This window comes from Coregonus clupeaformis, chromosome 30 (genome assembly GCF_020615455.1).
Source record: "Coregonus clupeaformis isolate EN_2021a chromosome 30, ASM2061545v1, whole genome shotgun sequence".
NCBI classification, from domain to species: Eukaryota; Metazoa; Chordata; class Actinopteri; order Salmoniformes; family Salmonidae; genus Coregonus; species Coregonus clupeaformis.
In genome coordinates, this window is record NC_059221.1 from 25,697,099 (window position 1) to 25,723,613 (window position 26,515).

The 26,515-nt window shown below is 42.0% G+C and overlaps 1 protein-coding gene across 1 annotated transcript in view; it reads right to left on the minus strand.

Moving 5' to 3' along the window:
• The window catches only part of ccm2l (CCM2 like scaffold protein), a 63,485-nt gene that overhangs the window by 13,044 nt on the left and 23,926 nt on the right, over window positions 1-26,515 (minus strand). Inside the window, exons 8-11 of the mRNA XM_041857836.2 lie at window positions 22,935-23,064; window positions 19,601-19,664; window positions 17,959-18,118; window positions 14,335-14,473 (exon numbers count right to left, since the gene is read on the minus strand). Of these exons, the coding sequence (XP_041713770.2) occupies window positions 14,335-14,473; window positions 17,959-18,118; window positions 19,601-19,664; window positions 22,935-23,064 (493 nt within the window). The remainder of the gene's footprint in view (window positions 1-14,334; window positions 14,474-17,958; window positions 18,119-19,600; window positions 19,665-22,934; window positions 23,065-26,515) is intronic.

A 26,515-nucleotide genomic window follows, 5' to 3' on the forward strand; every position in this document is an offset into this window, starting at 1 on the left:
CTGTGTGTCTTAGTGTGTCTTAGTGTGTCTTAGTGTGTCTTAGTGTGTCTTAGTGTGTCTTAGTGTGTCTTAGTGTGTCTGTGTGTCTTAGTGTGTCTTAGTGTGTCTTAGTGTGTCTTAGTGTATCTTAGTGTATCTTAGTGTATCTGTGTGTCTTAGTGTGTCTTAGTGTGTCTTAGTGTGTCTTAGTGTGTCTTAGTGTGTCTTAGTGTGTCTTAGTGTATCTGTGTGTCTTAGTGTGTCTTAGTGTATCTGTGTGTCTTAGTGTATCTGTGTGTCTTAGTGTGTCTTAGTGTGTCTTAGTGTGTCTTAGTGTATCTTAGTGTGTTTTAGTGTGTCTTAGTGTGTCTTAGTGTGTCTTAGTGTGTCTTAGTGTGTCTTAGTGTATCTGTGTGTCTTAGTGTGTCTTAGTGTGTCTTAGTGTGTCTTAGTGTGTCTTAGTGTATCTGTGTGTCTTAGTGTGTCTTAGTGTATCTGTGTGTCTTAGTGTGTCTTAGTGTGTCTTAGTGTGTCTTAGTGTGTCTTAGTGTATCTGTGTGTCTTAGTGTGTCTTAGTGTGTCTTAGTGTGTCTTAGTGTGTCTTAGTGTGTCTTAGTGTATCTGTGTGTCTTAGTGTGTCTTAGGATATCTGTGTGTCTTAGTGTGTCTTAGTGTGTCTGTGTGTCTTAGTGTGTCTTAGTGTGTCTTAGTGTATCTGTGTGTCTTAGTGTGTCTTAGGATATATGTGTGTCTTAGTGTGTCTTAGTGTGTCTTAGTGTGTCTTAGTGTGTCTTAGTGTGTCTTAGTGTGTCTTAGTGTGTCTTAGTGTGTCTTAGTGTATCTGTGTGTCTTAGTGTGTCTTAGTGTGTCTTAGTGTATCTTAGTGTGTCTTAGTGTGTCTTAGTGTGTCTTAGTGTGTCTTAGTGTGTCTTAGTGTGTCTTAGTGTATCTTAGTGTGTCTTAGTGTGTCTGTGTGTCTTAGGGTATCTTAGTGTGTCTTAGTGTGTCCTAGTGTGTCTTAGTGTGTCTTAGTGTGTCTTAGTGTATCTGTGTGTCTTAGTGTGTCTTAGTGTGTCTTAGTGTGTCTTAGTGTGTCTTAGTGTGTCTTAGTGTGTCTTAGTGTGTCTTAGTGTATCTGTGTGTCTTAGTGTATCTGTGTATCTTAGTGTGTCTTAGGGTATCTTAGTGTGTATTTGTGTGTCTTAGTGTGTCTTAGTGTATCTGTGTGTCTTAGTGTGTCTTAGTGTGTCTTAGTGTGTCTTAGTGTGTCTTAGTGTGTCTTAGTGTGTCTTAGTGTATCTGTGTGTCTTAGTGTGTCTTAGTGTGTCTGTGTGTCTTAGTGTGTCTTAGGATATCTGTGTGTCTTAGTGTGTCTTAGTGTGTCTTATTGTATCTGTGTGTCTTAGTGTGTCTTAGTGTATCTGTGTGTCTTAGTGTGTCTTAGTGTATCTGTGTGTCTTAGTGTGTCTTTGTGTATCTGTGTGTCTTAGTGTGTCTTAGTGTGTCTTAGTGTATCTGTGTGTTTTAGTGTGTCTTAGTGTGTCTTAGTGTATCTGTGTGTTTTAGTGTGTCTTAGTGTGTCTTAGTGTATCTGTGTGTCTTAGTGTGTCTTAGTGTGTCTTAGTGTGTCTTAGTGTGTCTTAGTGTATCTGTGTGTTTTAGTGTGTCTTAGTGTGTCTTAGTGTATCTGTGTGTTTTAGTGTGTTTTAGTGTGTCTTAGTGTATCTGTGTGTCTTAGTGTGTCTTAGTGTGTCTTAGTGTGTCTTAGTGTATCTGTGTGTTTTAGTGTGTCTTAGTGTGTCTTAGTGTATCTGTGTGTCTTAGTGTGTCTTAGTGTGTCTTAGTGTATCTGTGTGTCTTAGTGTGTCTTAGTGTATCTGTGTGTCTTAGTGTGTCTTAGTGTATCTGTGTGTCTTAGTGTGTCTTAGTGTGTCTTAGTGTATCTGTGTGTCTTAGTGTGTCTTAGTGTATCTGTGTGTCTTAGTGTGTCTTAGTGTATCTGTGTGTCTTAGGTGTGTCTTAGTGTGTCTTAGTGTATCTGTGTGTCTTAGTGTGTCTTAGTGTATCTGTGTGTCTTAGTGTGTCTTAGTGTGTCTTAGTGTATCTGTGTGTCTTAGTGTGTCTTAGTGTGTCTTAGTGTATCTAGTGTGTTTAGTGTCTTAGTGTGTCTTAGTGTATCTGTGTGTTTTAGTGTGTCTTAGTGTGTCTGTGTATCTTAGTGTGTCTTAGTGTGTCTTAGTGTATCTGTGTGTCTTAGTGTGTCTTAGTGTGTCTTAGTGTATCTGTGTGTCTTAGTGTGTCTTAGTGTGTCTTAGTGTGTCTTAGTGTGTCTTAGTGTGTCTTAGTGTGTCTTAGTGTGTCTTAGTGTGTCTTAGTGTATCTGTGTGTCTTAGTGTGTCTTAGTGTGTCTTAGTGTATCTGTGTGTTTTAGTGTGTCTTAGTGTATCTTAGTGTGTCTTAGTGTGTCTTAGTGTGTATCTGTGTGTCTTAGTGTGTCTTAGTGTGTCTTAGTGTGTCTTAGTGTGTCTTAGTGTGTCTTAGTGTGTCTTAGTGTGTCTTAGTGTGTCTTAGTGTGTCTTAGTGTGTCTTAGTGTATCTGTGTGTCTCTGTGTGTCTCTGTGTGTCTTAGTGTATCTGTGTGTCTTAGTGTGTCTTAGGATATCTATGTGTCTTAGTGTGTCTTAGTGTGTCTTAGTGTATCTGTGTGTCTTAGTGTGTCTTAGTGTGTCTTAGGATATCTGTGTGTTTTAGTGTGTCTTAGTGTGTCTTAGTGTGTCTTAGTGTGTCTTAGTGTGTCTTAGTGTGTCTTAGTGTGTCTTAGTGTATCTTGTGTGTCTTAGTGTGTCTTAGTGTGTCTTAGTGTGTCTTAGTGTGTCTTAGTGTGTCTTAGTGTGTCTTAGTGTGTCTTAGTGTGTCTTAGTGTATCCTGTGTCTTAGTGTGTCTTAGTGTGTCCTGTGTGTCTTAGTGTGTCTTAGGATATCTGTGTGTCTTAGTGTGTCTTAGTGTGTCTTAGTGTATCGTGTGTCTTAGTGTGTCTTAGTGTATCTGTGTGTCTTAGTGTGTCTTAGTGTATCGTGTGTCTTAGTGTGTCTTTGTGTATCTGTGTGTCTTAGTGTGTCTTAGTGTGTCTTAGTGTATCTGTGTGTTTTAGTGTGTCTTAGTGTGTCTTAGTGTATCTGTGTGTTCTTAGTGTGTCTTAGTGTATCTGTGTGTCTTAGTGTGTCTTAGTGTGTCTTAGTGTGTCTTAGTGTATCTGTGTGTCTTTAGTGTGTCTTAGTGTGTCTTAGTGTATCTGTGTGTCTTAGTGTGTCTTAGTGTGTCTTAGTGTGTCTTAGTGTGTCTTAGTGTGTCTTAGTGTGTCTTAGTGTATCTGTGTGTCTTAGTGTGTCTTAGTGTGTCTTAGTGTATCTGTGTGTCTTAGTGTGTCTTAGTGTGTCTTAGTGTATCTAGTGTGTCTTAGTGTGTCTTAGTGTGTCTTAGTGTCTCAGTGTGTCTTAGTGTGTCTTAGTGTGTCTTAGTGTGTCTTAGTGTCTTAGTGTGTCTTAGTGTGTCTTAGTGTGTCTTAGTGTGTCTTAGTGTGTCTTAGTGTGTCTTAGTGTCTAGTGTGTCTTAGTGTGTCTTAGTGTGTCTTAGTGTGTCTTAGTGTGTCTTAGTGTGTCTTAGTGTGTCCTAGTGTGTCTTAGTGTGTCTTAGTGTGTCTTAGTGTATCCTAGTGTCCAGTGTCTTAGTGTGTCTTAGTGTGTCTTAGTGTGTCTAGTGTGTCTTAGTGTCTTAGTGTGTCTTAGTGTGTCTAGTGTGTCTTAGTGTGTCTTAGTGTGTCTTAGTGTGTCTTAGTGTGTCTTAGTGTGTCTTAGTGTGTCTTAGTGTGTTTTAGTGTGTCTTAGTGTGTCTTAGTGTGTCTTAGTGTGTCTTAGTGTGTCTTAGTGTGTCTTAGTGTGTCTTAGTGTGTCTTAGTGTATCTGTGTGTCTTAGTGTGTCTTAGGATATCTGTGTGTCTTAGTGTGTCTTAGTGTGTCTGTGTGTCTTAGTGTGTCTTAGTGTGTCTTAGTGTATCTGTGTGTCTTAGTGTGTCTTAGGATATATGTGTGTCTTAGTGTGTCTTAGTGTGTCTTAGTGTGTCTTAGTGTGTCTTAGTGTGTCTTAGTGTGTCTTAGTGTATCTGTGTGTCTTAGTGTGTCTTAGTGTGTCTTAGTGTATCTTAGTGTGTCTTAGTGTGTCTTAGTGTGTCTTAGTGTGTCTTAGTGTGTCTTAGTGTGTCTTAGTGTATCTTAGTGTGTCTTAGGGTATCTTAGTGTGTCTTAGTGTGTCTTAGTGTGTCTTAGTGTGTCTTAGTGTGTCTTAGTGTGTCTTAGTGTATCTGTGTGTCTTAGTGTGTCTTAGTGTGTCTTAGTGTGTCTTAGTGTGTCTTAGTGTGTCTTAGTGTGTCTTAGTGTATCTGTGTGTCTTAGTGTATCTGTGTATCTTAGTGTGTCTTAGGGTATCTTAGTGTGTATTTGTGTGTCTTAGTGTGTCTTAGTGTGTCTTAGTGTGTCTTAGTGTGTCTTAGTGTGTCTTAGTGTATCTGTGTATCTTAGTGTGTCTTAGTGTGTCTTAGTGTGTCTTAGTGTGTCTTAGTGTGTCTTAGTGTGTCTTAGTGTGTCTTAGTGTATCCTGTGTATCTTAGTGTGTCTTAGTGTGTCTTAGTGTATCTGTGTGTCTTAGTGTGTCTTAGTGTGTCTTAGTGTATCTGTGTGTCTTAGTGTGTCTTAGTGTGTCTTAGTGTGTCTTAGTGTGTCTTAGTGTGTCTTAGTGTGTCTTAGTGTGTCTTAGTGTGTCTTAGTGTGTCTTAGTGTATCTGTGTGTCTTAGTGTGTCTTAGTGTGTCTTAGTGTATCTGTGTGTTTTAGTGTGTCTTAGTGTATCTTAGTGTGTCTTAGTGTGTCTTAGTGTGTCTTAGTGTATCTGTGTGTCTTAGTGTGTCTTAGTGTATCTGTGTGTCTTAGTGTGTCTTAGTGTGTCTTAGTGTATCTTAGTGTGTCTTAGTGTGTCTTAGTGTGTCTTAGTGTGTCTTAGTGTGTCTTAGTGTGTCTTAGTGTGTCTTAGTGTATCTGTGTGTCTCTGTGTGTCTTAGTGTATCTGTGTGTCTTAGTGTGTCTTAGGATATCTATGTGTCTTAGTGTGTCTTAGTGTGTCTTAGTGTATCTGTGTGTCTTAGTGTGTCTTAGTGTGTCTTAGGATATCTGTGTGTTTTAGTGTGTCTTAGTGTGTCTTAGTGTGTCTTAGTGTGTCTTAGTGTGTCTTAGTGTGTCTTAGTGTATCTGTGTGTCTTAGTGTGTCTTAGTGTGTCTTAGTGTGTCTTAGTGTGTCTTAGTGTGTCTTAGTGTGTCTTAGTGTGTCTTAGTGTATCTGTGTGTCTTAGTGTGTCTTAGTGTGTCTGTGTGTCTTAGTGTGTCTTAGGATATCTATGTGTCTTAGTGTGTCTTAGTGTGTCTTAGTGTATCTGTGTGTCTTAGTGTGTCTTAGTGTGTCTTAGGATATCTGTGTGTTTTTAGTGTGTCTTAGTGTGTCTTAGTGTGTCTTAGTGTGTCTTAGTGTGTCTTAGTGTGTCTTAGTGTGTCTTAGTGTGTCTTAGTGTATCTGAGTGTCTTAGTGTGTCTTAGTGTATCTGTGTGTCTTGAGTGTGTCTTAGTGTGTCTTAGTGTATCTGTGTGTCTTAGTGTGTCTTAGTGTGTCTTAGTGTGTCTTAGTGTGTCTTAGTGTGTCTTAGTGTGTCTTAGTGTCTGTGTGTCTTAGTGTGTCTTAGTGTGTCTTAGTGTGTCTTAGTGTATCTTAGTGTATCTTAGTGTATCTGTGTGTCTTAGTGTGTCTTAGTGTGTCTTAGTGTGTCTTAGTGTGTCTTAGTGTGTCTTAGTGTCCTAGTGTATCTGTGTGTCTTAGTGTGTCTTAGTGTATCCGTGTGTCTTAGTGTATCTGTGTGTCTTAGTGTGTCTTAGTGTGTCTTAGTGTGTCTTAGTGTATCTTAGTGTGTCTTAGTGTGTGTCTTAGTGTGTCTTAGTGTGTCTTAGTGTATCTGTGTGTCTTAGTGTGTCTTAGTGTCTAGTGTGTCTTAGTGTGTCTTAGTGTGTCTTAGTGTGTCTTAGTGTGTCTTAGTGTGTCTTAGTGGTCTTAGTGTGTCTTAGTGTGTCTTAGTGTCTTAGTGTATCTGTGTGTCTTAGTGTGTCTTAGTGTGTCTTAGTGTGTCTTAGTGTATCTGTGTGTCTTAGTGTGTCTTAGTGTGTCTTAGTGTGTCTTAGTGTGTCTTAGTGTGTCTTAGTGTATCTGTGTGTCTTAGTGTGTCCTAGGATATCTGTGTGTAGTGTCTTAGTGTGTCCAGTGTGTCTTAGTGTGTCTTAGTGTGTCTTAGTGTATCTGTGTGTCTTAGGTGTGTCTTAGGATATATGTGTGTCTTAGTGTGTCTTAGTGTGTCTTAGTGTGTCTTAGTGTGTCTTAGGTGTCTTAGTGTGTCTTAGTGTGTCTTAGTGTGTCTTAGTGTATCTAGTGTGTCTTAGTGTGTCTCAGTGTGTCTTAGTGTGTCTTAGTGTGTCTTAGTGTGTCTTAGTGTGTCTTAGTGTGTCTTAGTGTGTCTTAGTGTGTCTTAGTGTATCTTAGTGTGTCTTAGTGTGTCTGTAGTGTCTTAGTGTGTCTTAGTGTGTCTTGAGTGTCCTAGTGTGTCTTAGTGTGTCTTAGTGTGTCTTAGTGTGTCTTAGTGTGTCTTAGTGTGTCTTAGTGTGTCTTAGTGTGTCTTAGTGTATCTGTGTGTCTTAGTGTATCTGTGTATCTTAGTGTCTTAGGGTATCTTAGTGTGTATTTGTGTGTCTTAGTGTGTCTTAGTGTGTCTTAGTGTGTCTTAGTGTATCTGTGTATCTTAGTGTGTCTTAGTGTGTCTTAGTGTGTCTTAGTGTCTTAGTGTGTCTAGTGTGTCTTAGTGTGTCTTAGTGTGTCTTAGTGTATCTGTGTATCTTAGTGTGTCTTAGTGTGTCTTAGTGTATCTGTGTGTCTTAGTGTGTCTTAGTGTGTCTTAGTGTATCTGTGTGTCTTAGTGTGTCTTAGTGTGTCTTAGGTGTCTTAGTGTGTCTTAGTGGTGTCTTAGTGTGTCTTAGTGTATCTTGTGTCTTAGTGTCTTAGTGTGTCTTAGTGTGTCTTAGTGTGTCTTAGTGTATCTGTGTGTTTTAGTGTGTCTTAGTGTATCTTAGTGTGTCTTAGTGTGTCTTGAGTGTGTCTTGAGTGTATCTGTGTGTCTTAGTGTGTCTTAGTGTATCTGTGTGTCTTAGTGTGTCTTAGTGTGTCTTAGTGTATCTTAGTGTGTCTTAGTGTGTGTCTTAGTGTGTCTTAGTGTGTCTTAGTGTGTCTTAGTGTGTCTTAGTGTGTCTTAGTGTATCGTGTGTCTCTGTGTGTCTTAGTGTATCTGTGTGTCTTAGTGTGTCTTAGGATATCTATGTGTCTTAGTGTCTTAGTGTGTCTTAGTGTATCTGTGTGTCTTAGTGTGTCTTAGTGTGTCTTAGGATATCTGTGTGTTTTAGTGTGTCTTAGTGTGTCTTAGTGTGTCTTAGTGTGTCTTAGTGTGTCTTAGTGTGTCTTAGTGTGTCTTAGTGTATCTGTGTGTCTTAGTGTGTCTTAGTGTGTCTTAGTGTGTCTTAGTGTGTCTTAGTGTGTCTTAGTGTGTCTTAGTGTATCTGTGTGTCTTAGTGTGTCTTAGTGTGTCTGTGTGTCTTAGTGTGTCTTAGGATATCTGTGTGTCTTAGTGTGTCTTAGTGTGTCTTAGTGTATCTGTGTGTCTTAGTGTGTCTTAGTGTATCTGTGTGTCTTAGTGTGTCTTAGTGTATCTGTGTGTCTTAGTGTGTCTTTGTGTATCTGTGTGTCTTAGTGTGTCTTAGTGTGTCTTAGTGTATCCGTGTGTTTTAGTGTGTCTGTAGTGTGTCTTAGTGTATCTGTGTGTTTTAGTGTGTCTTAGTGTGTCTTAGTGTATCCTGTGTGTTTTAGTGTGTCTTAGTGTATCTGTGTGTCTTAGTGTTCTTAGTGTGTCTTAGTGTGTCTTAGTGTATCTGTGTGTTTTTAGTGTGTCTTAGTGTGTCTTAGTGTATCCGTGTGTCTTAGTGTGTCTTGAGTGTGTCTTAGTGTATCTGTGTGTCTTAGTGTGTCTTAGTGTATCTGTGTGTCTTAGTGTGTCTTAGTGTATCTGTGTGTCTTAGTGTGTCTTAGTGTATCCGTGTGTCCTAGTGTGTCTTGAGTGTATCCGTGTGTCTTAGTGTGTCTTATGTATCTGTGTGTCTTAGTGTGTCTTAGTGTGTCTTAGTGTATCTGTGTGTCTTAGTGTGTCTTAGTGTGTCTTAGTGTATCCGTGTGTCTTAGTGTGTCTTAGTGTATCCGTGTGTCTTAGTGTATCTTAGTGTATCTGTGTGTCTTAGTGTGTCTTAGTGTGTCTTAGTGTATCTGTGTGTTTTAGTGTGTCTTAGTGTCTTAGTGTATCTGTGTGTTTTTAGTGTGTCTTAGTGTGTCTGTGTATCTTAGTGTGTCTTAGTGTGTCTTAGTGTATCTGTGTGTCTTAGTGTGTCTTAGTGTGTCTTAGTGTATCTGTGTGTCTTAGAGTGTGTCTTAGTGTGTCTTAGTGTGTCTTAGTGTGTCTTAGTGTGTCTTAGTGTATCTGTGTGTCTTAGTGTATCTGTGTGTCTTAGTGTCCTAGTGTGTCTTAGTGTATCTGTGTGTTTTAGTGTGTCTTAGTGTATCTTAGTGTGTCTTAGGTGTCTTAGTGTGTCTTAGTGTATCTGTGTGTCTTAGTGTGTCTTAGTGTATCTGTGTGTCTTGAGTGTCTCTAGTGTGTCTTAGTGTATCTTAGTGTGTCTTAGTGTGTCTTAGTGTGTCTTAGTGTGTCTTAGTGTGTCTTAGTGTGTCTTAGTGTGTCTTAGTGTGTCTTAGTGTATCCTGTGTGTCTCTGTGTGTCTTAGTGTATCTGTGTGTCTTAGTGTGTCTTAGGATATCTATGTGTCTTAGTGTGTCTTAGTGTGTCTTAGTGTATCTGTGTGTCTTAGTGTGTCTTAGTGTGTCTTAGGATATCTGTGTGTTTTAGTGTGTCTTAGTGTGTCTTTGTGTGTCTTAGTGTGTCTTAGTGTGTCTTAGTGTGTCTTAGTGTGTCTTAGTGTCTTAGTGTATCTGTGTGTCTTAGTGTGTCTTAGTGTCTTAGTGTCTTAGTGTATCTGTGTGTCTAGTGTCTTAGTGTGTCTTAGTGTCTCTGTGTATCTTAGTGTGTCTTAGTGTATCTGTGTGTCTAGTGTATCTTAGTGTATCTGTGTGTCTTAGTGTGTCTTAGTGTATCTTAGTGTATCTGTGTCTTTAGTGTGTCTTAGTGTGTCTTAGTGTGTCTTAGGTGTCTTAGTGTGTCTTAGTGTGTCTTAGTGTATCTGTGTGTCTTAGTGTGTCTTAGTGTGTCTGTGTGTCTTAGTGTGTCTTAGGATATCTGTGTGTCTTAGTGTGTCTTAGTGTGTCTTAGTGTATCTGTGTGTCTTAGTGTGTCTTAGTGTATCTGTGTGTCTTAGTGTATCTGTGTGTCTTAGTGTGTCTTTGTGTATCTGTGTGTCTTAGTGTGTCTTAGTGTGTCTTAGTGTATCTGTGTGTTTTAGTGTGTCTTAGTGTGTCCTAGAGTATCTGTGTGTTTTAGTGTGTCTTAGTGTGTCTTAGTGTATCTGTGTGTTTTAGTGTGTCTTAGTGTATCTGTGTGTTTTAGTGTGTCTTAGTGTGTCTTAGTGTATCTGTGTGTCTTAGTGTGTCTTAGTGTGTCTTAGTGTATCTGTGTGTCTTAGTGTGTCTTAGTGTATCTGTGTGTCTTAGTGTGTCTTAGTGTATCTGTGTGTCTTAGTGTGTCTTAGTGTGTCTTAGTGTATCTGTGTGTCTTAGTGTGTCTTAGTGTATCTGTGTGTCTTAGTGTGTCTTAGTGTATCTGTGTGTCTTAGTGTGTCTTAGTGTGTCTTAGTGTATCTGTGTGTCTTAGTGTGTCTTAGTGTGTCTTAGTGTATCTGTGTGTCTTAGTGTGTCTTAGTGTATCTGTGTGTCTTAGTGTATCTTAGTGTATCTGTGTGTCTTAGTGTGTCTTAGTGTGTCTTAGTGTATCTGTGTGTTTTAGTGTGTCTTAGTGTGTCTTAGTGTATCTGTGTGTTTTAGTGTGTCTTAGTGTGTCTGTGTGTCTTAGTGTGTCTTAGGATATCTGTGTGTCTTAGTGTGTCTTAGTGTATCTGTGTGTCTTAGTGTGTCTTAGTGTGTCTTAGTGTATCTGTGTGTCTTAGTGTGTCTTAGTGTGTCTTAGTGTATCTGTGTGTCTTAGTGTGTCTTAGTGTATCTGTGTGTCTTAGTGTGTCTTAGTGTATCTGTGTGTCTTAGTGTGTCTTAGTGTGTCTTAGTGTATCTGTGTGTCTTAGTGTGTCTTAGTGTGTCTTAGTGTATCTGTGTGTCTTAGTGTGTCTTAGTGTGTCTTAGTGTATCTGTGTGTCTTAGTGTATCTTAGTGTATCTGTGTGTCTTAGTGTGTCTTAGTGTATCTGTGTGTTTTAGTGTGTCTTAGTGTGTCTTAGTGTATCTGTGTGTCCCTGCCTGACAGCTGGTGCATATTGACTAGGAACAGTCATTAGTATGTGACGAGACACCAGGTTGACTGGGCCTGTGTTCAGACTGCTCCTGGGCCTGTGTTCAGACTGCTCCTAGCTCTCCCAGTCCTCTTTCCCCAGTGTCTCTCTTTTCTGTGCTCCTGGTTATGGTTCAGAATTATAGGAATAATAATAATAATAATAATAATATGCCATTTAGCAGACGCTTTTATCCAAAGCGACTTACAGTCATGTGTGCATACATTTGTGTGTATGGGGTGGTCCCGGGGATCGAACCCACTACCCTGGCGTTACAAGCGCCGTGCTCTACCAGGAAGTAGGAACCAAGTGTGAAAGTGGTGTGACATGATGTTTAGCTGTTTCCATCAGACAGCACTGCTCTCATATTAATCTGTACTCCAGACTGGCTTGACGTTCAACAGCAAGGGTTAGCAAACAATACACAAACATATATAGGAGCACAGTTAGAAAGATATGGCATATAGAAGCATACCAGATGGACATCATGAAAATGATCGGAGGAAGTTCAGGAGTAAAAACAAACAAAATATAATTAGTGACTGTGTCCATAAAATGTATATAGTATGTATAAGCTGGAAGTAGAGGCCTAAGCGTTGTTGTTCACTAGTTTACTCCAATTAGGGAAGGGATGGTGGGGTTGGAAAGTAATAAAGGGAAATATATATTTTTTAAAGGATATGTGTATATATATATATATATACAGTGAGGGAAAAAAGTATTTGATCCCCTGCTGATTTTGTACGTTTGCCAACTGACAAAGAAATGATCAGTCTATAATTTTAATGGTAGGTTTATTTGAACAGTGAGAGACAACAAAAAAATAAGTATTTTACCCCCTCTCATTCAGATAGATTTCTGGCTCCCAGGTGTATTTTATACAGGTAACGAGCTGAGATTAGGAGCACACTCTTAAAGGGAGTGCTCCTAATCTCAGCTTGTTACCTGTATAAAAGACACCTGTCCACAGAAGCAATCAATCAATCAGATTCCAAACTCTCCACCATGGCCAAGACCAAAGAGCTCTCCAAGGATGTCAGGGACAAGATTGTAGACCTACACAAGGCTGGAATGGGCTACAAGACCATCGCCAAGCAGCTTGGTGAGAAGGTGATAACAGTTGGTGTGATAATTCGCAAATGGAAGAAACACAAAATAACTGTCAATCTCCCTCGGCCTGGGGCTCCATGCAAGATCTCACCTCGTGGAGTTGCAATGATCATGAGAACGGTGAGGAATCAGCCCAGAACTACACGGGAGGATCTTGTCAATGATCTCAAGGCAGCTGGGACCATAGTCACCAAGAAAACAATTGGTAACACACTACGCCGTGAAGGACTGAAATCCTGCAGCGCCCGCAAAGGTCCCCCTGCTCAAGAAAGCACATATACAGGGCCGTCTGAAGTTTGCCAATGAACATCTGAATGATTCAGAGGAGAACTGGGTGAAAGTGTTGTGGTCAGATGAGATCAAAATCGAGCTCTTTGGCATCAACTCAACTCGCCGTGTTTGGAGGAGGAGGAATGCTGCCTATGACCCCAAGAACACCATCCCCACCATTAAACATGGAGGTGGAAACATTATGCTTTGGGGGTGTTTTTCTGCTAAGGGGACAGGACAACTTCACCGCATCAAAGGGACGATGGACGGGGCCATGTACCGTCAAATCTTGGGTGAGAACCTCCTTCCCTCAGCCAGGGCATTGAAAATGGGTTGTGGATGGGTATTCCAGCATGACAATGACCCAATGCAACAAAGGAGTGGCTCAAGAAGAAGCACATTAAGGTCCTGGAGTGGCCTAGCCAGTCTCCAGACCTTAATCCCATAGAAAATCTGTGGAGGGAGCTGAAGGTTCGAGTTGCCAAACGTCAGCTTCGAAACCTTAATGACTTGGAGAAGATCTGCAAAGAGGAGTGGGACAAAATCCCTCCTGAGATGTGTGCAAACCTGGTAGCCAACTACAAGAAACGTCTGACCTCTGTGATTGCCAACAAGGGTTTTGCCACCAAGTACTAAGTCATGTTTTGCAGAGGGGTCAAATACTTATTTCCCTCATTAAAATGCAAATCAATGTATAACATGTTTTACATTAGTTTTTCTGGATTTTGTTGTTGTTATTCTGTCTCTCACTGTTCAAATAAACCTACCATTAAAATTATAGACTGATCATGTCTTTGTCAGTGGGCAAACGTACAAAATCAGCAGGGGATCAAATACTTTTTCCCTTCACTGTATGTATGTATATGCGTATATGTATGTATGTGTATGTATGTGTATATATATACATATGCGAGAAAAAAACGAAAAAAAAACATATGGGGGATTGGAAGTGATGCAGACAATTACATTGATGGAAGTTACAATCTATCTGCAATATTAAAGCTGATCTACCCCCCACATTTCTTTTAATTAAAAATAAAATACACAAACACTATCTCTCTCGCTCTCCCTCTCTCTCTCTCTCTGTTTGCTCTATAACCTGTTAGTTCATATGCCTTGACACCGTGATACATAAGCCTAAAGGCTGAGACAATAAGAAGACACAGTGGCAGAATAAATTCAACCACACCTTTGTTTCCTCACAACACCGGAAAGCAACCTCTGTCCGATGACGTCCACAAAGCATATTGTGTGTAGCAAACAGTTACGTGACCTACAGCATGGTTAAGCAAGTTCATGTTTCCGACGTTTTCAGACCACTAAACAACTATTGATTTAGTCCAATCAACGTAAGCTAAATATGAAGTAGCTGTCCATGGTTCTGATTTCACTGTGTGGTATTTGGTATTATTGGTATTTTATTAGGATCCCCATTAGCTGTTCTGAAAGCAGCAGCTACTCTTCCTGGGGTCCACACAGAACATGAAACATGACATAATACAGAACATTAATAGACAAGAACAGCTCAAGGACAGAACTACATGCATTTTAAAACGGCACACGTAGCCTACATATCAGTACATACACACAAACTATCTAGGTCAAATAGGGGAGAGGCGCTGTGCCGTGAGGTGTTGCTTTATCTGTTTTTTGAAACCAGGTTTGCTGTTTATTTGAGCAATATGAGATGGAAGGGAGTTCCATGCAATAATGGCTCTATATAATACTGTACGCTTTCTTGAATTTGTTCTGTATTTGGGGACTGTGAAAAGACCACTGGTGGCATGTCTGGTGGGGTAAGTGTGTGTGTCAGAGCTGTGTGTAAGCTGACTACGCAAACAATTTGGGATTTTAAACACATTCATGTTTCTTAAAGAAAGAAGAAGTGATGCAGTCAGTCTCTCCTCAACTCTTAGCCAAGAGAGACTGGCATGCATTGTATTTATATCAGCCGTCTGATTACAATGAAGAGCAAGACGTGCCGCTCTGTTCTGGGCCAGCTGCAGCTTAACTAGGTCTTTCCTTGCAGCACTCGACCACACGACTGGACAATAATCAAGATAAGACAAAACTATAGCCTGCAGGACTTGCTTTTTGGAGTGCGGTGTCAAAAAAGCAGAGCATCTCTTTATTACGGACAGACCTCTCTGGTTGCCCTGGGTTCCCCCATTTTGTTTATAAATGAATGTACATAACATTGCATTGCTAAAAGACTAGTTCTGTGACATTGGTAAAGCTATGGAGATTTGACGTAATTACTCGAGGTCTCGCCACACCTTTATGTGTGTGTGTGTGTGTGTGTGTGTGTGTGTGTGTGTGTGTATGTGCGTGCGTGCGTGTTATCCTACCCAGGAGCAGGAACTTCCTGTTGTCTCCATAAAGCTGTAGCAGGTCAGAACAGAACACATCTATGGGAGATCCCAGCCTGTACTCTCTCAACAGCAGGGCAAATTGCTGGAGCTCCTGGGGACTCAGCTTGCTCCTTAGCTGGGTGGTACAGAGGAAGAGAGGGGACAAACACAGGTCACAGGGGGGACATTACAGTGGAAGAGAGGGGACAAACACAGGTTACAGGGGGGACATTACAGTGGAAGAGAGGGGACAAACACAGGTCACAGGGGGGACATTACAGTGGAAGAGAGGGGACAAACACAGGTCACAGGGGGGACATTACAGAGGAAGAGAGGGGACAAACACAGGTCACAGGGGGGACATTACAGAGGAAGAGAGGGGACAAACACAGGTCACAGGGGGGACATTACAGTGGAAGAGAGGGGACAAACACAGGTCACAGGGGGACATTACAGAGGAAGAGAGGGGACAAACACAGGTTACAGGGGGACATTACAGAGGAAGAGAGGGGACAAACACAGGTCACAGGGGGACATTACAGAGGAAGAGAGGGGACAAACACAGGTTACAGGGGGGACATTACAGAGGAAGAGAGGGGACAAACACAGGTCACAGGGGGGACATTACAGTGGAAGAGAGGGGACAAACACAGGTCACAGGGGGGACATTACAGAGGAAGAGAGGGGACAAACACAGGTTACAGGGGGGACATTACAGAGGAAGAGAGGGGACAAACACAGGTTACAGGGGGGACATTACAGAGGAAGAGAGGGGACAAACACAGGTCACAGGGGGGACATTACAGTGGAAGAGAGGGGACAAACACAGGTCACAGGGGGGACATTACAGAGGAAGAGAGGGGACAAACACAGGTCACAGGGGGACATTACAGAGGAAGAGAGGGGACAAACACAGGTCACAGGGGGGACATTACAGAGGAAGAGAGGGGACAAACACAGGTTACAGGGGGACATTACAGAGGAAGAGAGGGGACAAACACAGGTTACAGGGGGACATTACAGAGGAAGAGAGGGGACAAACACAGGTCACAGGGGGGACATTACAGAGGAAGAGAGGGGACAAACACAGGTCACAGGGGGGACATTACAGAGGAAGAGAGGGGACAAACACAGGTCACAGGGGGGACATTACAGAGGAAGAGAGGGGACAAACACAGGTTACAGGGGGGGACATTACAGAGGAAGAGAGGGGACAAACACAGGTCACAGGGGGGACATTACAGAGGAAGAGAGGGGACAAACACAGGTCACAGGGGGGACATTACAGAGGAAGAGAGGGGACAAACACAGGTCACAGGGGGACATTACAGAGGAAGAGAGGGGACAAACACAGGTTACAGGGGGGACATTACAGAGGAAGAGAGGGGACAAACACAGGTCACAGGGGGGACATTACAGTGGAAGAGAGGGGACAAACACAGGTCACAGGGGGGACATTACAGAGGAAGAGAGGGGACAAACACAGGTTACAGGGGGGACATTACAGAGGAAGAGAGGGGACAAACACAGGTTACAGGGGGGACATTACAGTGGAAGAGAGGGGACAAACACAGGTCACAGGGGGGACATTACAGTGGAAGAGAGGGGACAAACACAGGTTACAGGGGGGACATTACAGAGGAAGAGAGGGGACAAACACAGGTTACAGGGGGGACATTACAGTGGAAGAGAGGGGACAAACACAGGTCACAGGGGGACATTACAGAGGAAGAGAGGGGACAAACACAGGTTACAGGGGGGCATTACAGAGGAAGAGAGGGGACAAACACAGGTCACAGGGGGACATTACAGAGGAAGAGAGGGGACAAACACAGGTCACAGGGGGACATTACAGAGGAGAGAGGTGAGAGAACCCGAGCCTGTCTCAGAAGCAGGACAAACTCCAGTAGCTCTTGTGGACTCAGTTTAAACCTCAACTGGATGGTTCTGGGAGAGAGTGATGACAGAAAGGATTGATCGATTGATTAACGGATTTATTTATTGATTGAACTCTGTCTGTGGCCCCAGGCTATAGGTTCTGTCAATAATATAATGTCATGTCCTAATTCTAATTCAGTGGTCCTGACTATTGTGGTCATGTGTCTGTCTTTATTGTGATCATGTACTCCTGCCCTGGTAATTGACCGTTAATTAAAATAAACACTTTTAGCATCTCCTGGCTTCCACACAAAGCCAACAAGCTACTAATGCAGACCTTTGGAACATTTACATTAAAAAATATATATAATAAATCCATGTAATATAGCCTACACCTTCACAATAAATCCATTATTTATTTTAGACAGGTCTAAAGAAACACGATATGAAGAAAATGTAGTCTATTTCAGAAGAACAGAATAGCATACTCTGAGTTGTCCTTATGTTATGTCCTGATCTGGCTATGCCAAATGTCTGTGGGCTACACTAGTTCATTTAGCAGACAAGATTAGCTTAGAATTCCGTGGCATTATTTTATAGAGTGAAGAATACAATTGAACAAAGCGGAATAAAATATAAATATCTTCTCCAAACAATTTGAGGGAGTGAGCACATGTGGCTATTCTGTGTTGAGCGGTTAACAAAGAAATAGGTCCTCCTATATGCTTAATTTAGAGTTATTCAAATGTTTGGGCTATATGGCGGCAGGTAGCTTAGTGGTTAAGAGCGTTGTGCCAGTAACCTAAAGGTCGCTAGTTCTAATCCCTGAGCCGACTAGGTGAAAAATCTGTTGATGTGCCCTTGAGCAAGGCACTTAACCCTAATTGCTCCTGTAAGTTGTTCTGGATAAGAGCGTCTGCTAAATGACCTATTTATTTAGATTTTTTTAATACATTGTAAGGCTGCATGATGAGACCCTAATGATGATTTGAAAGAAGTCGCTTGAAAGGCACGAGCTCTGCTTTGTTTTTTTTACGCACGCTGTACACACTCATACTGCTTAGGCCAAGTCCTGACTCTGACATCAGCGTGACGCAACAGGAACCGGGATTCGTCGGACCAGGCAATTTTTTTTCCACTCCTCAATTGTCCAGTGTTGGTGATGGCATGCCCAACTGGAGCCGCTTCTTGTTGTTTTTAGCTGATAGGTGTGGAACCCGGTGTAGTCGTCTGCTGCAGTAACCCATCCGTGACAAGGACCGACAGGGTTTTTGTGTTCAGAGATGCCGTTCTGCACACCACGGTTGTACTGCGCCGTTATTTGCCTGTTTGTGGCCCGCCTGTTAGCTTGCACCATTCTTGCCATTCTCCTTCGACCTCTCATCAACAAGCTGTTTTCGCCCACAGGACTGCCGCTGACTGGATGTTTTTTGTTTGTCGCACCATTCTCGGTAAACCCTAGACACTGTAGTGCGTGAAAAGCCCAGGAGGCCAGGCCATTTATGAGATACTGGATCCGGAGCGCCTGGCACCGACGATCACACCACACTCAAAGTCTCTCAGGTCACTCGTTTTGGCCCATTCTAACGTTCAATGGAACAGTAACTGAATGCCTCTCGATGCCTGTCTGCCTGCTTCACGTAGCAAAGCCACGGCCACGTGACTCACTGTCTGTAGGAGCGAACCAATTTTCCTGAAACGGGGTGGTGTACCTAATAAAACTGATCGTGTATTTATTCTTACTGTGATCATGTACTCCTGCATGAGCTGCAGGCCCTGGTTGCTGTCTCCTCCGTCACTGTGCAGCGATGCCAGGCTGTGGTGTGAGCCATGTAGGGAAAGAGACGAGCTCTCACTGTAGTTTTCGCTGTAATACAGATCAAAGGCCTCCTGGGATCCATCACTATGGGGAGAATACAGAAATTAGCACTTTATTTTACAGTAAAGAAATGACCGGGTAAATTACACTGTAAAACGTTTACTATGCAGTAATATAAACCTATGAATGAAACGCATAGAGAACTCATAGAGGCATCTCTGCCCTATCACTCACTATACACTGTCCCTGTATCATGATATAACTCACTATACACTGTCCCTGTATCATGATATAACTCACTATACACTGTCCCTGTATCATGATATAACTCACTATACACTGTCCCTGTATCATGATATAACTCACTATACACTGTCCCTGTATCATGATATAACTCACTATACACTGTCCCTGTATCATGATATAACTCACTATACACTGTCCCTGTATCATGATATAACTCACTATACACTGTCCCTGTATCATGATATAACTCACTATACACTGTCCCTGTATCATGATATAACTCACTATACACTGTCCCTGTATCATGATATAACTCACTATACACGGTCCCTGTATCATGATATAACTCACTATACACTGTCCCTGTATCATGATATAACTCACTATACACTGTCCCTGTATCATGATCTAACTCACTATACACTGTCCCTGTATCATGATATCACTCACTACTCACTATACACTGTCCCTGTATCATGATATAACTCACTATACACTGTCCCTGTATCATGATATAACTCACTATACACTGTCCCTGTATCATGATCTAACTCACTACTCACTGTCCCTGTATCATGATCTAACTCACTACTCACTATACACTGTCCCTGTATCATGATCTAACTCACTATACACTGTCCCTGTATCATGATCTAACTCACTATACACTGTCCCTGTATCATGATATAACTCACTATACACTGTCCCTGTATCATGATATAACTCACCATACACTGTCCCTGTATCATGATATAACTCACTATACACTGTCCCTGTATCATGATATAACTCACTATACACTGTCCCTGTATCATGATATAACTCACCATACACTGTCCCTGTATCATGATATAACTCACTATACACGGTCCCTGTATCATGATATAACTCACTATACACTGTCCCTGTATCATGATATAACTCACTATACACTGTCCCTGTATCATGATATAATTCACTATACACTGTTCCTGTATCATGATATAACTCACTATACACTGTCCCTGTATCATGATATAACTCACTATACACTGTCCCTGTATCATGATATAACTCACCATACACTGTCCCTGTATCATGATATAACTCACTATACACGGTCCCTGTATCATGATATAACTCACTATACACTGTCCCTGTATCATGATATAACTCACTATGTGTGTGTGTGTGTGTGTGTGTGTGTGTGTGTGTGTGTGTGTGTGTGTGTGTGTGTGTGTGTGTGTGTGTGTGTGTGTGTGTGTGTGTGTGTGTGTGTGTGTGTGTGTGTGTGTGTGTGTGTGTGTGTGTGTGTGTGTGTGTGTGTGTGGTGTGACTCACTAAGAACTACAGGGGCTGAAGTCAGCGTCGTAGCTGTACGTCATGTCAGTGAGACAGCTGTCACCTGGGAGCAGAACACAACAATCACTATTCACCATCAAGCGCCCTTGGGTTGTCTCAAATGGCACCCTGTTATCTATGTAGTACACCAGGGCCCATAGGGCTGTGGTTCAAAAGTAGTGCACTACATAGGGAATAAGGGTGACATTTGGGAAGCAGGTTCAGAGAAAGAAAACGCTTCCTACATCACTCTCCTTTCAGTCATAAAGACCCTCAGAATAATGCTTCCTGTAGCATGTTCTCGTCAGTGCTGGCGCTCTCTCTCTCTCTCTGATCTGGAAATGTGTCAGAGGAAGTGTGTGAAGGGAGACTATCTAAATCAATGTTCTGTGTGTGAAGGGAGACTATCTAAATCAATGTTCGGTGTGTGAAGGGAGACTATCTAAATCAATGTTCGGTGTGTGAAGGGAGACTATCTAAATCAATGTTCGGTGTGTGACTGCATTTTGGAATTTCTATGCCGTTCATTCTCATCTTGCTCTGTCCATTGCGTTTGAGACAGACTATCCAAGGTGCTGGTTGGATCTGTATCTATAAATATTGGTAGGGGAGAGTGGGGTGAGTTGAGCCAAAGGGGTAAGTTGAGCAACCCTTGTTTCTAGGAATCAATACACAAAATGATTAATTTGACCAAATATTTGGGAAGAGGTCATCATTTCATGGAGTCTGTGAAGGAAGAAACCACATGGAAAAAGTGGTAAGCAAGTTAAACAAGTTGTGTCCGTTAAACAGATTTTCACCAAGTCAAATGAATTGATTGTGTTTGAGGTTTCATGATGCTTGTATCTAAACCAAAGTAGATCGTTTTAAGATTGTTTCATACATCAGTTGGGGATCTCTATAAGCTTCAATATCAGCTCCTAAACATAGCATGAAAGTGCATCCTTGTAGCTGTGTGTCACGCCCTGGCCTACAGAACTCTAGTTAGTTTGGTCAGGGTGTGCATGTTGAGTTCTAGGTGGTGGTATATCTATGTGTAGATCTAGGTGTTGTATTTCTATGTTTGGCCGGGTGTGGTTCCCAATCAGAGGCAGCTGTCGATCGTTGTCTCTGATTGGGGATCATACTTAGGTAGCCTGTTTTCCTGCCTGGGTTGTGGGATCTTGTTTGTGTTCGGCGAGTTTTGGCTTGATAGAGTGTATAGCCTTCCGACGTCACGTTTTGTATGTTTATTCAGTTAAAGAAACATGTATGCATTTCACGCTGCGCCTTGGTCTGACCCGTTCTTCAACGGCCGTGACACTGTGTAGGCTAATATAGTCCAAATGTTTGCCTTGGGGTAAATTAAGCCAATGGCCATGGGGTATGTTGAGCCAATGGTTGAGCCAATGGCAAGTTGAGCCAATGTAAGTGTTTTCTTCCCAGGTGTAATGCAGGGCATTATCACTGGGATATGAGGTAACAACAGGGACTATGTAAAAGTACAAAGTGTTTGTTGGGAGTTAAGCCTGTGTTAAAAGATGCTTCAAATGATTAAAATATTTAAAAGCGATTGTGTTTGGGGAAATAAAGATAGTCATGGTTTTAAAAAGTTAGTGGTAATATTTAATTCAGGACAGAAATGTGTAGGAGGCTTAACTTACCCTGTCCTGCAGCTCAACTCACCCCATACCCGGGGTAAAGTGTGCCATGAGACCATGAAACACTATGTTTTCAAAACTGTAATGTTTGTATGAATTCTGTTTATTTCCAGGGATACACAAGATCCTGAAATATATGTAGATGTCATTGTTAGAAATAACAATGTCTACATTAAGGCAGTGTGCCTGTCTACATTAAGGCAGTGTGCCTGTCTACATTAAGGCAGTGTGCCTGTCTACTTTAAGGCAGTGTGCCTGTCTACTTTAAGGCAGTGTGCCTGTCTACATTAAGGCAGTGTGCCTGTCTACTTTAAGGCAGTGTGCCTGTCTACTTTAAGGCAGTGTGCCTGTCTACTTTAAGGCAGTGTGCCTGTCTACATTAAGGCAGTGTGCCTGTCTACATTAAGGCAGTGTGCCTGTCTACATTAAGGCAGTGTGCCTGTCTACTTTAAGGCAGTGTGCCTGTCTACTTTAAGGCAGTGTGCCTGTCTACTTTAAGGCAGTGTGCCTGTCTACATTAAGGCAGTGTGCCTGTCTACTTTAAGGCAGTGTGCCTGTCTACTTTAAGGCAGTGTGTCTGTCTAATTTAAGGCTCATGTACTTCTGAATGAATGTCTGTGTACCATTGATTGTGGATGTATTATCTAAGACAGTGGTTCTCAACTGGTTACATTATTAATTAACGTTTTGCCCATATTCTTGATGAAGAATGTTAATAAACTCACTGGCTTGAGACAAAACCAATCCAAATAGTGCTGCTAATAGCTCTATGTTGAAAATATTGTGGTTGAAGAAAACATTTTCTGAGATGAAATGATTAAAACATGTAGATATGGGAGTCTGCGTGTACCATCCTGCTTATGACTTATGCAGTGTACCAGTTTAGAGTTTATCTAAGAGTGTTATATTTTCCATTATAAACTGGGGGGTTCGAGCCCCGAATGCTGACTGGATGACAGCTGTGGTATAACAGACCGTATATCACGGGTATGACAAAACATTTATTTTTACTGCTAGCCGTGCCACTACAGATCCTGGTTCAAATCCAGGCTCTGTCGTAGCCGGCCGCGACCGGGAGACCCATGGGGCGGCGCGCAATTGGCCCAGCGGTAGGGGAGGGAATGGCCGGCAGGGGATGTAGCTCAGTTGGTAGAGCATGGCGTTTGCAACGCCAGGGTTGTGGGTTCGCTTCCCACGGGGGGCCAGTATGAAAATAAAAATAATGTATGCACTAAATTACTAAAATGTAATAACAGCAATAAGGCCCGAGGGGATGTGGTATATGGCCAATATACCACGGCTAAGGGCTGTATCCAGGTACTCCGCGTTGCGTCGTGCTTAAGAACAGCCCTTAGCCGTGGTATATTGGCCATATACCACATCCCCTCGGGCCTTATTGCTTAATTATATAACGGTCAGCATGCTGTAGCCGCTAGCCGTCTGGCCCTGTCTACACACGCTATGGTCTGGTGTCTGCGTCAGAGGTGGCTGGTGGGAGGAGCATATAGGAGGAGGGGCTCCTTGGAATGGCTGGAATGGAATCAATGGAACGGTACCAAACGCATGGAAACAACGTTCTTGACTCCGTTCCATTGATTCCATTGCAGCCATTACAAGGAGCCCATCCTCCTATAGCTCCTCCCACCAGCCTCCTCTGGTGTGTGTGTGTGTGTGTGTGTGTGTGTGTGACTCACTCCTCTGTAGCCAGTAGTGGTCTGGCATGGTGTAGTGGAATCCGGCCCTGTCTACACACTCTATGGTCTGGTGTCCGTAGATGATCTGAAACATCTGACAGATCAGAGCACAGTACTCCTCTGCTGCGTCCTGTAGAGAGAGACACACACACACACCATCGTTAGGAGAGCACAGTGTGTGTGTGTGTGTGTGTGTGTGTGTGTGTGTGTGTGTGTGTGTGGGGGGTTGTAGATCTTTCTATAAACTAGGGCACCAGTGAGCATTTCTTATAGTGAACAACTGTTTGGATCTGTTATAAAGTAATTCATAATAATTTGGCTTTATTTTTCACGTGAATACTGTACATTAAGATATAAAGAGGGAACATAGATACATTGAATATAATTAATGAGTTGAATCAAAACCTGTTTGACCCCTTTCTCATGCTTGGAGACGTCACAGATTTCGGCAGAAATCGTGTGACATAAAACACGACCTTTCTTTCCTTACATGTGATACTGCTGTTTGTTGTTATGTCATGTACTAAGCATTTATCAATTGAATTGCACACTGAACTTGATCCTGTGAAATTCCTGGGTATTGCTGTCGGACTCTTTTTTTAAATGGAAATCTCAGAAGTGCTCTGTAACCTCGCAACATTTCGCATCTCCCTATGTTTACATTTTTTATCTTCACATTTTAGTCATTTAGCAGACACTCTTATCCAGAGAGACTACAGTAGTGAGTCATTTATCAGACACTCTTATCCAGAGAGACTACAGTAGTGAGTCATTTATCAGACACTCTTATCCAGAGAGACTACAGTAGTGAGTCATTTAGCAGACACTCTTATCCAGAGCCACTACAGTAGTGAGTCATTTAGCAGACACTCTTATCCAGAGAGACTACAGTAGTGAGTCATTTAGCAGACACTCTTATCCAGAGAGACTACAGTAGTGAGTCATTTAGCAGACACTCTTATCCAGAGAGACTACAGTAGTGAGTCATTTAGCAGACACTCTTATCCAGAGCCACTACAGTAGTGAGTCATTTAGCAGACACATTTAGCAGACACTCTTATCCAGAGCGGGGGTGGGGTGACATGAGAGAACTTGGGAAGGTTGAAAACCAGGCGGGCTGCAGCGTTCTGGATAAGCTGCATGGGGTTTGATGGCACAAGCGGGGAGCCAGGCCAACAGTGAGTTGCAGTAGTCTAGATGGGGGGGTTGTAGATCTTTCTATAATCTAGGGCACCAGTGAGCATTTCTTATAGTGAACAACTGTTTGGAGCTGTTACAAAGTAATTCATAATAATTTGGCTTTTATTTTTCACGTGAATACTGTACATTAAGATATAAAGGGGGAACATAGATACATTGAATATAATTAATGAGTTGAATCAAAACCTGTTTGACCCCTTTCTCATGCTTGGAGACGTCACAGATTTCGGCAGAAATCGTGTGACATAAAACACGACCTTTCTTTCCTTACATGTGATACTGCTGTTTGTTGTTATGTCATGTACTAAGCATTTATCAATTGAATTGCACACTGAACTTGATCCTGTGAAATTCCTGGGTATTGCTGTCGGACTCTTTTTTTAAATGGAAATCTCAGAAGTGCTCTGTAACCTCGCAACATTTCGCATCTCCCTATGTTTACATTTTTATCTTCACATTTTAGTCATTTAGCAGACACTCTTATCCAGAGAGACTACAGTAGTGAGTCATTTATCAGACACTCTTATCCAGAGAGACTACAGTAGTGAGTCATTTAGCAGACACTCTTATCCAGAGAGACTACAGTAGTGAGTCATTTAGCAGACACTCTTATCCAGAGCCACTACAGTAGTGAGTCATTTAGCAGACACTCTTATCCAGAGAGACTACAGTAGTGAGTCATTTAGCAGACACTCTTATCCAGAGAGACTACAGTAGTGAGTCATTTAGCAGACACTCTTATCCAGAGAGACTACAGTAGTGAGTCATTTAGCAGACACTCTTATCCAGAGCCACTACAGTAGTGAGTCATTTAGCAGACACATTTAGCAGACACTCTTATCCAGAGCGGGGTGGGGTGACATGAGAGAACTTGGGAAGGTTGAAAACCAGGCGGGCTGCAGCGTTCTGGATAAGCTGCATGGGGTTTGATGGCACAAGCGGGGAGCCAGGCCAACAGTGAGTTGCAGTAGTCTAGATGGGGGGTTGTAGATCTTTCTATAATCTAGGGCACCAGTGAGCATTTCTTATAGTGAACAACTGTTTGGAGCTGTTACAAAGTAATTCATAATAATTTGGCTTTTATTTTTCACGTGAATACTGTACATTAAGATATAAAGGGGGAACATAGATACATTGAATATAATTAATGAGTTGAATCAAAACCTGTTTGACCCCTTTCTCATGCTTGGAGACGTCACAGATTTCGGCAGAAATCGTGTGACATAAAACACGACCTTTCTTTCCTTACATGTGATACTGCTGTTTGTTGTTATGTCATGTACTAAGCATTTATCAATTGAATTGCACACTGAACTTGATCCTGTGAAATTCCTGGGTATTGCTGTCGGACTCTTTTTTTAAATGGAAATCTCAGAAGTGCTCTGTAACCTCGCAACATTTCGCATCTCCCTATGTTTACATTTTTTATCTTCACATTTTAGTCATTTAGCAGACACTCTTATCCAGAGAGACTACAGTAGTGAGTCATTTATCAGACACTCTTATCCAGAGAGACTACAGTAGTGAGTCATTTAGCAGACACTCTTATCCAGAGAGACTACAGTAGTGAGTCATTTAGCAGACACTCTTATCCAGAGAGACTACAGTAGTGAGTCATTTAGCAGACACTCTTATCCAGAGAGACTACAGTAGTGAGTCATTTAGCAGACACTCTTATCCAGAGAGACTACAGTAGTGAGTCATTTAGCAGACACTCTTATCCAGAGAGACTACAGTAGTGAGTCATTTAGCAGACACTCTTATCCAGAGCCACTACAGTAGTGAGTCATTTAGCAGACACTCTTATCCAGAGCCACTACAGTAGTGAGTCATTTAGCAGACACTCTTATCCAGAGAGACTTACAGTAGTGAGTCATTTAGCAGACACTCTTATCCAGAGAGACTACAGTAGTGAGTCATTTAGCAGACACTCTTATCCAGAGAGACTACAGTAGTGAGTCATTTAGCAGACACTCTTATCCAGTGAGACTTACAGTAGTGAGTCATTTAGCAGACACTCTTATCCAGAGAGACTACAGTAGTGAGTCATTTAGCAGACACTCTTATCCAGAGAGACTTACAGTAGTGAGTCATTTAGCAGACACTCTTATCCAGAGAGACTTACAGTTAATGCGTTCATCTTAAGATAGCTAGGTGGGACAACACCATATCACGGTCATTTTAAGTACATTTTTCCTTAATAAAGTAGCTATCAGCAAAGTCAGTGCTAGTAAGGGGGAGGAGTCAAGTGCAACTGTTGGTTCAGGAAAGGGTCCTTTGGTTTTGGGGGGTGAGGAGGGGGATTATTTAAGATGCTCTTTGAAGAGTTGGGTTTCAGCTGCTTTCGGAAGATGGGCAGGGACTCTGCCTTCCTAGCTTCA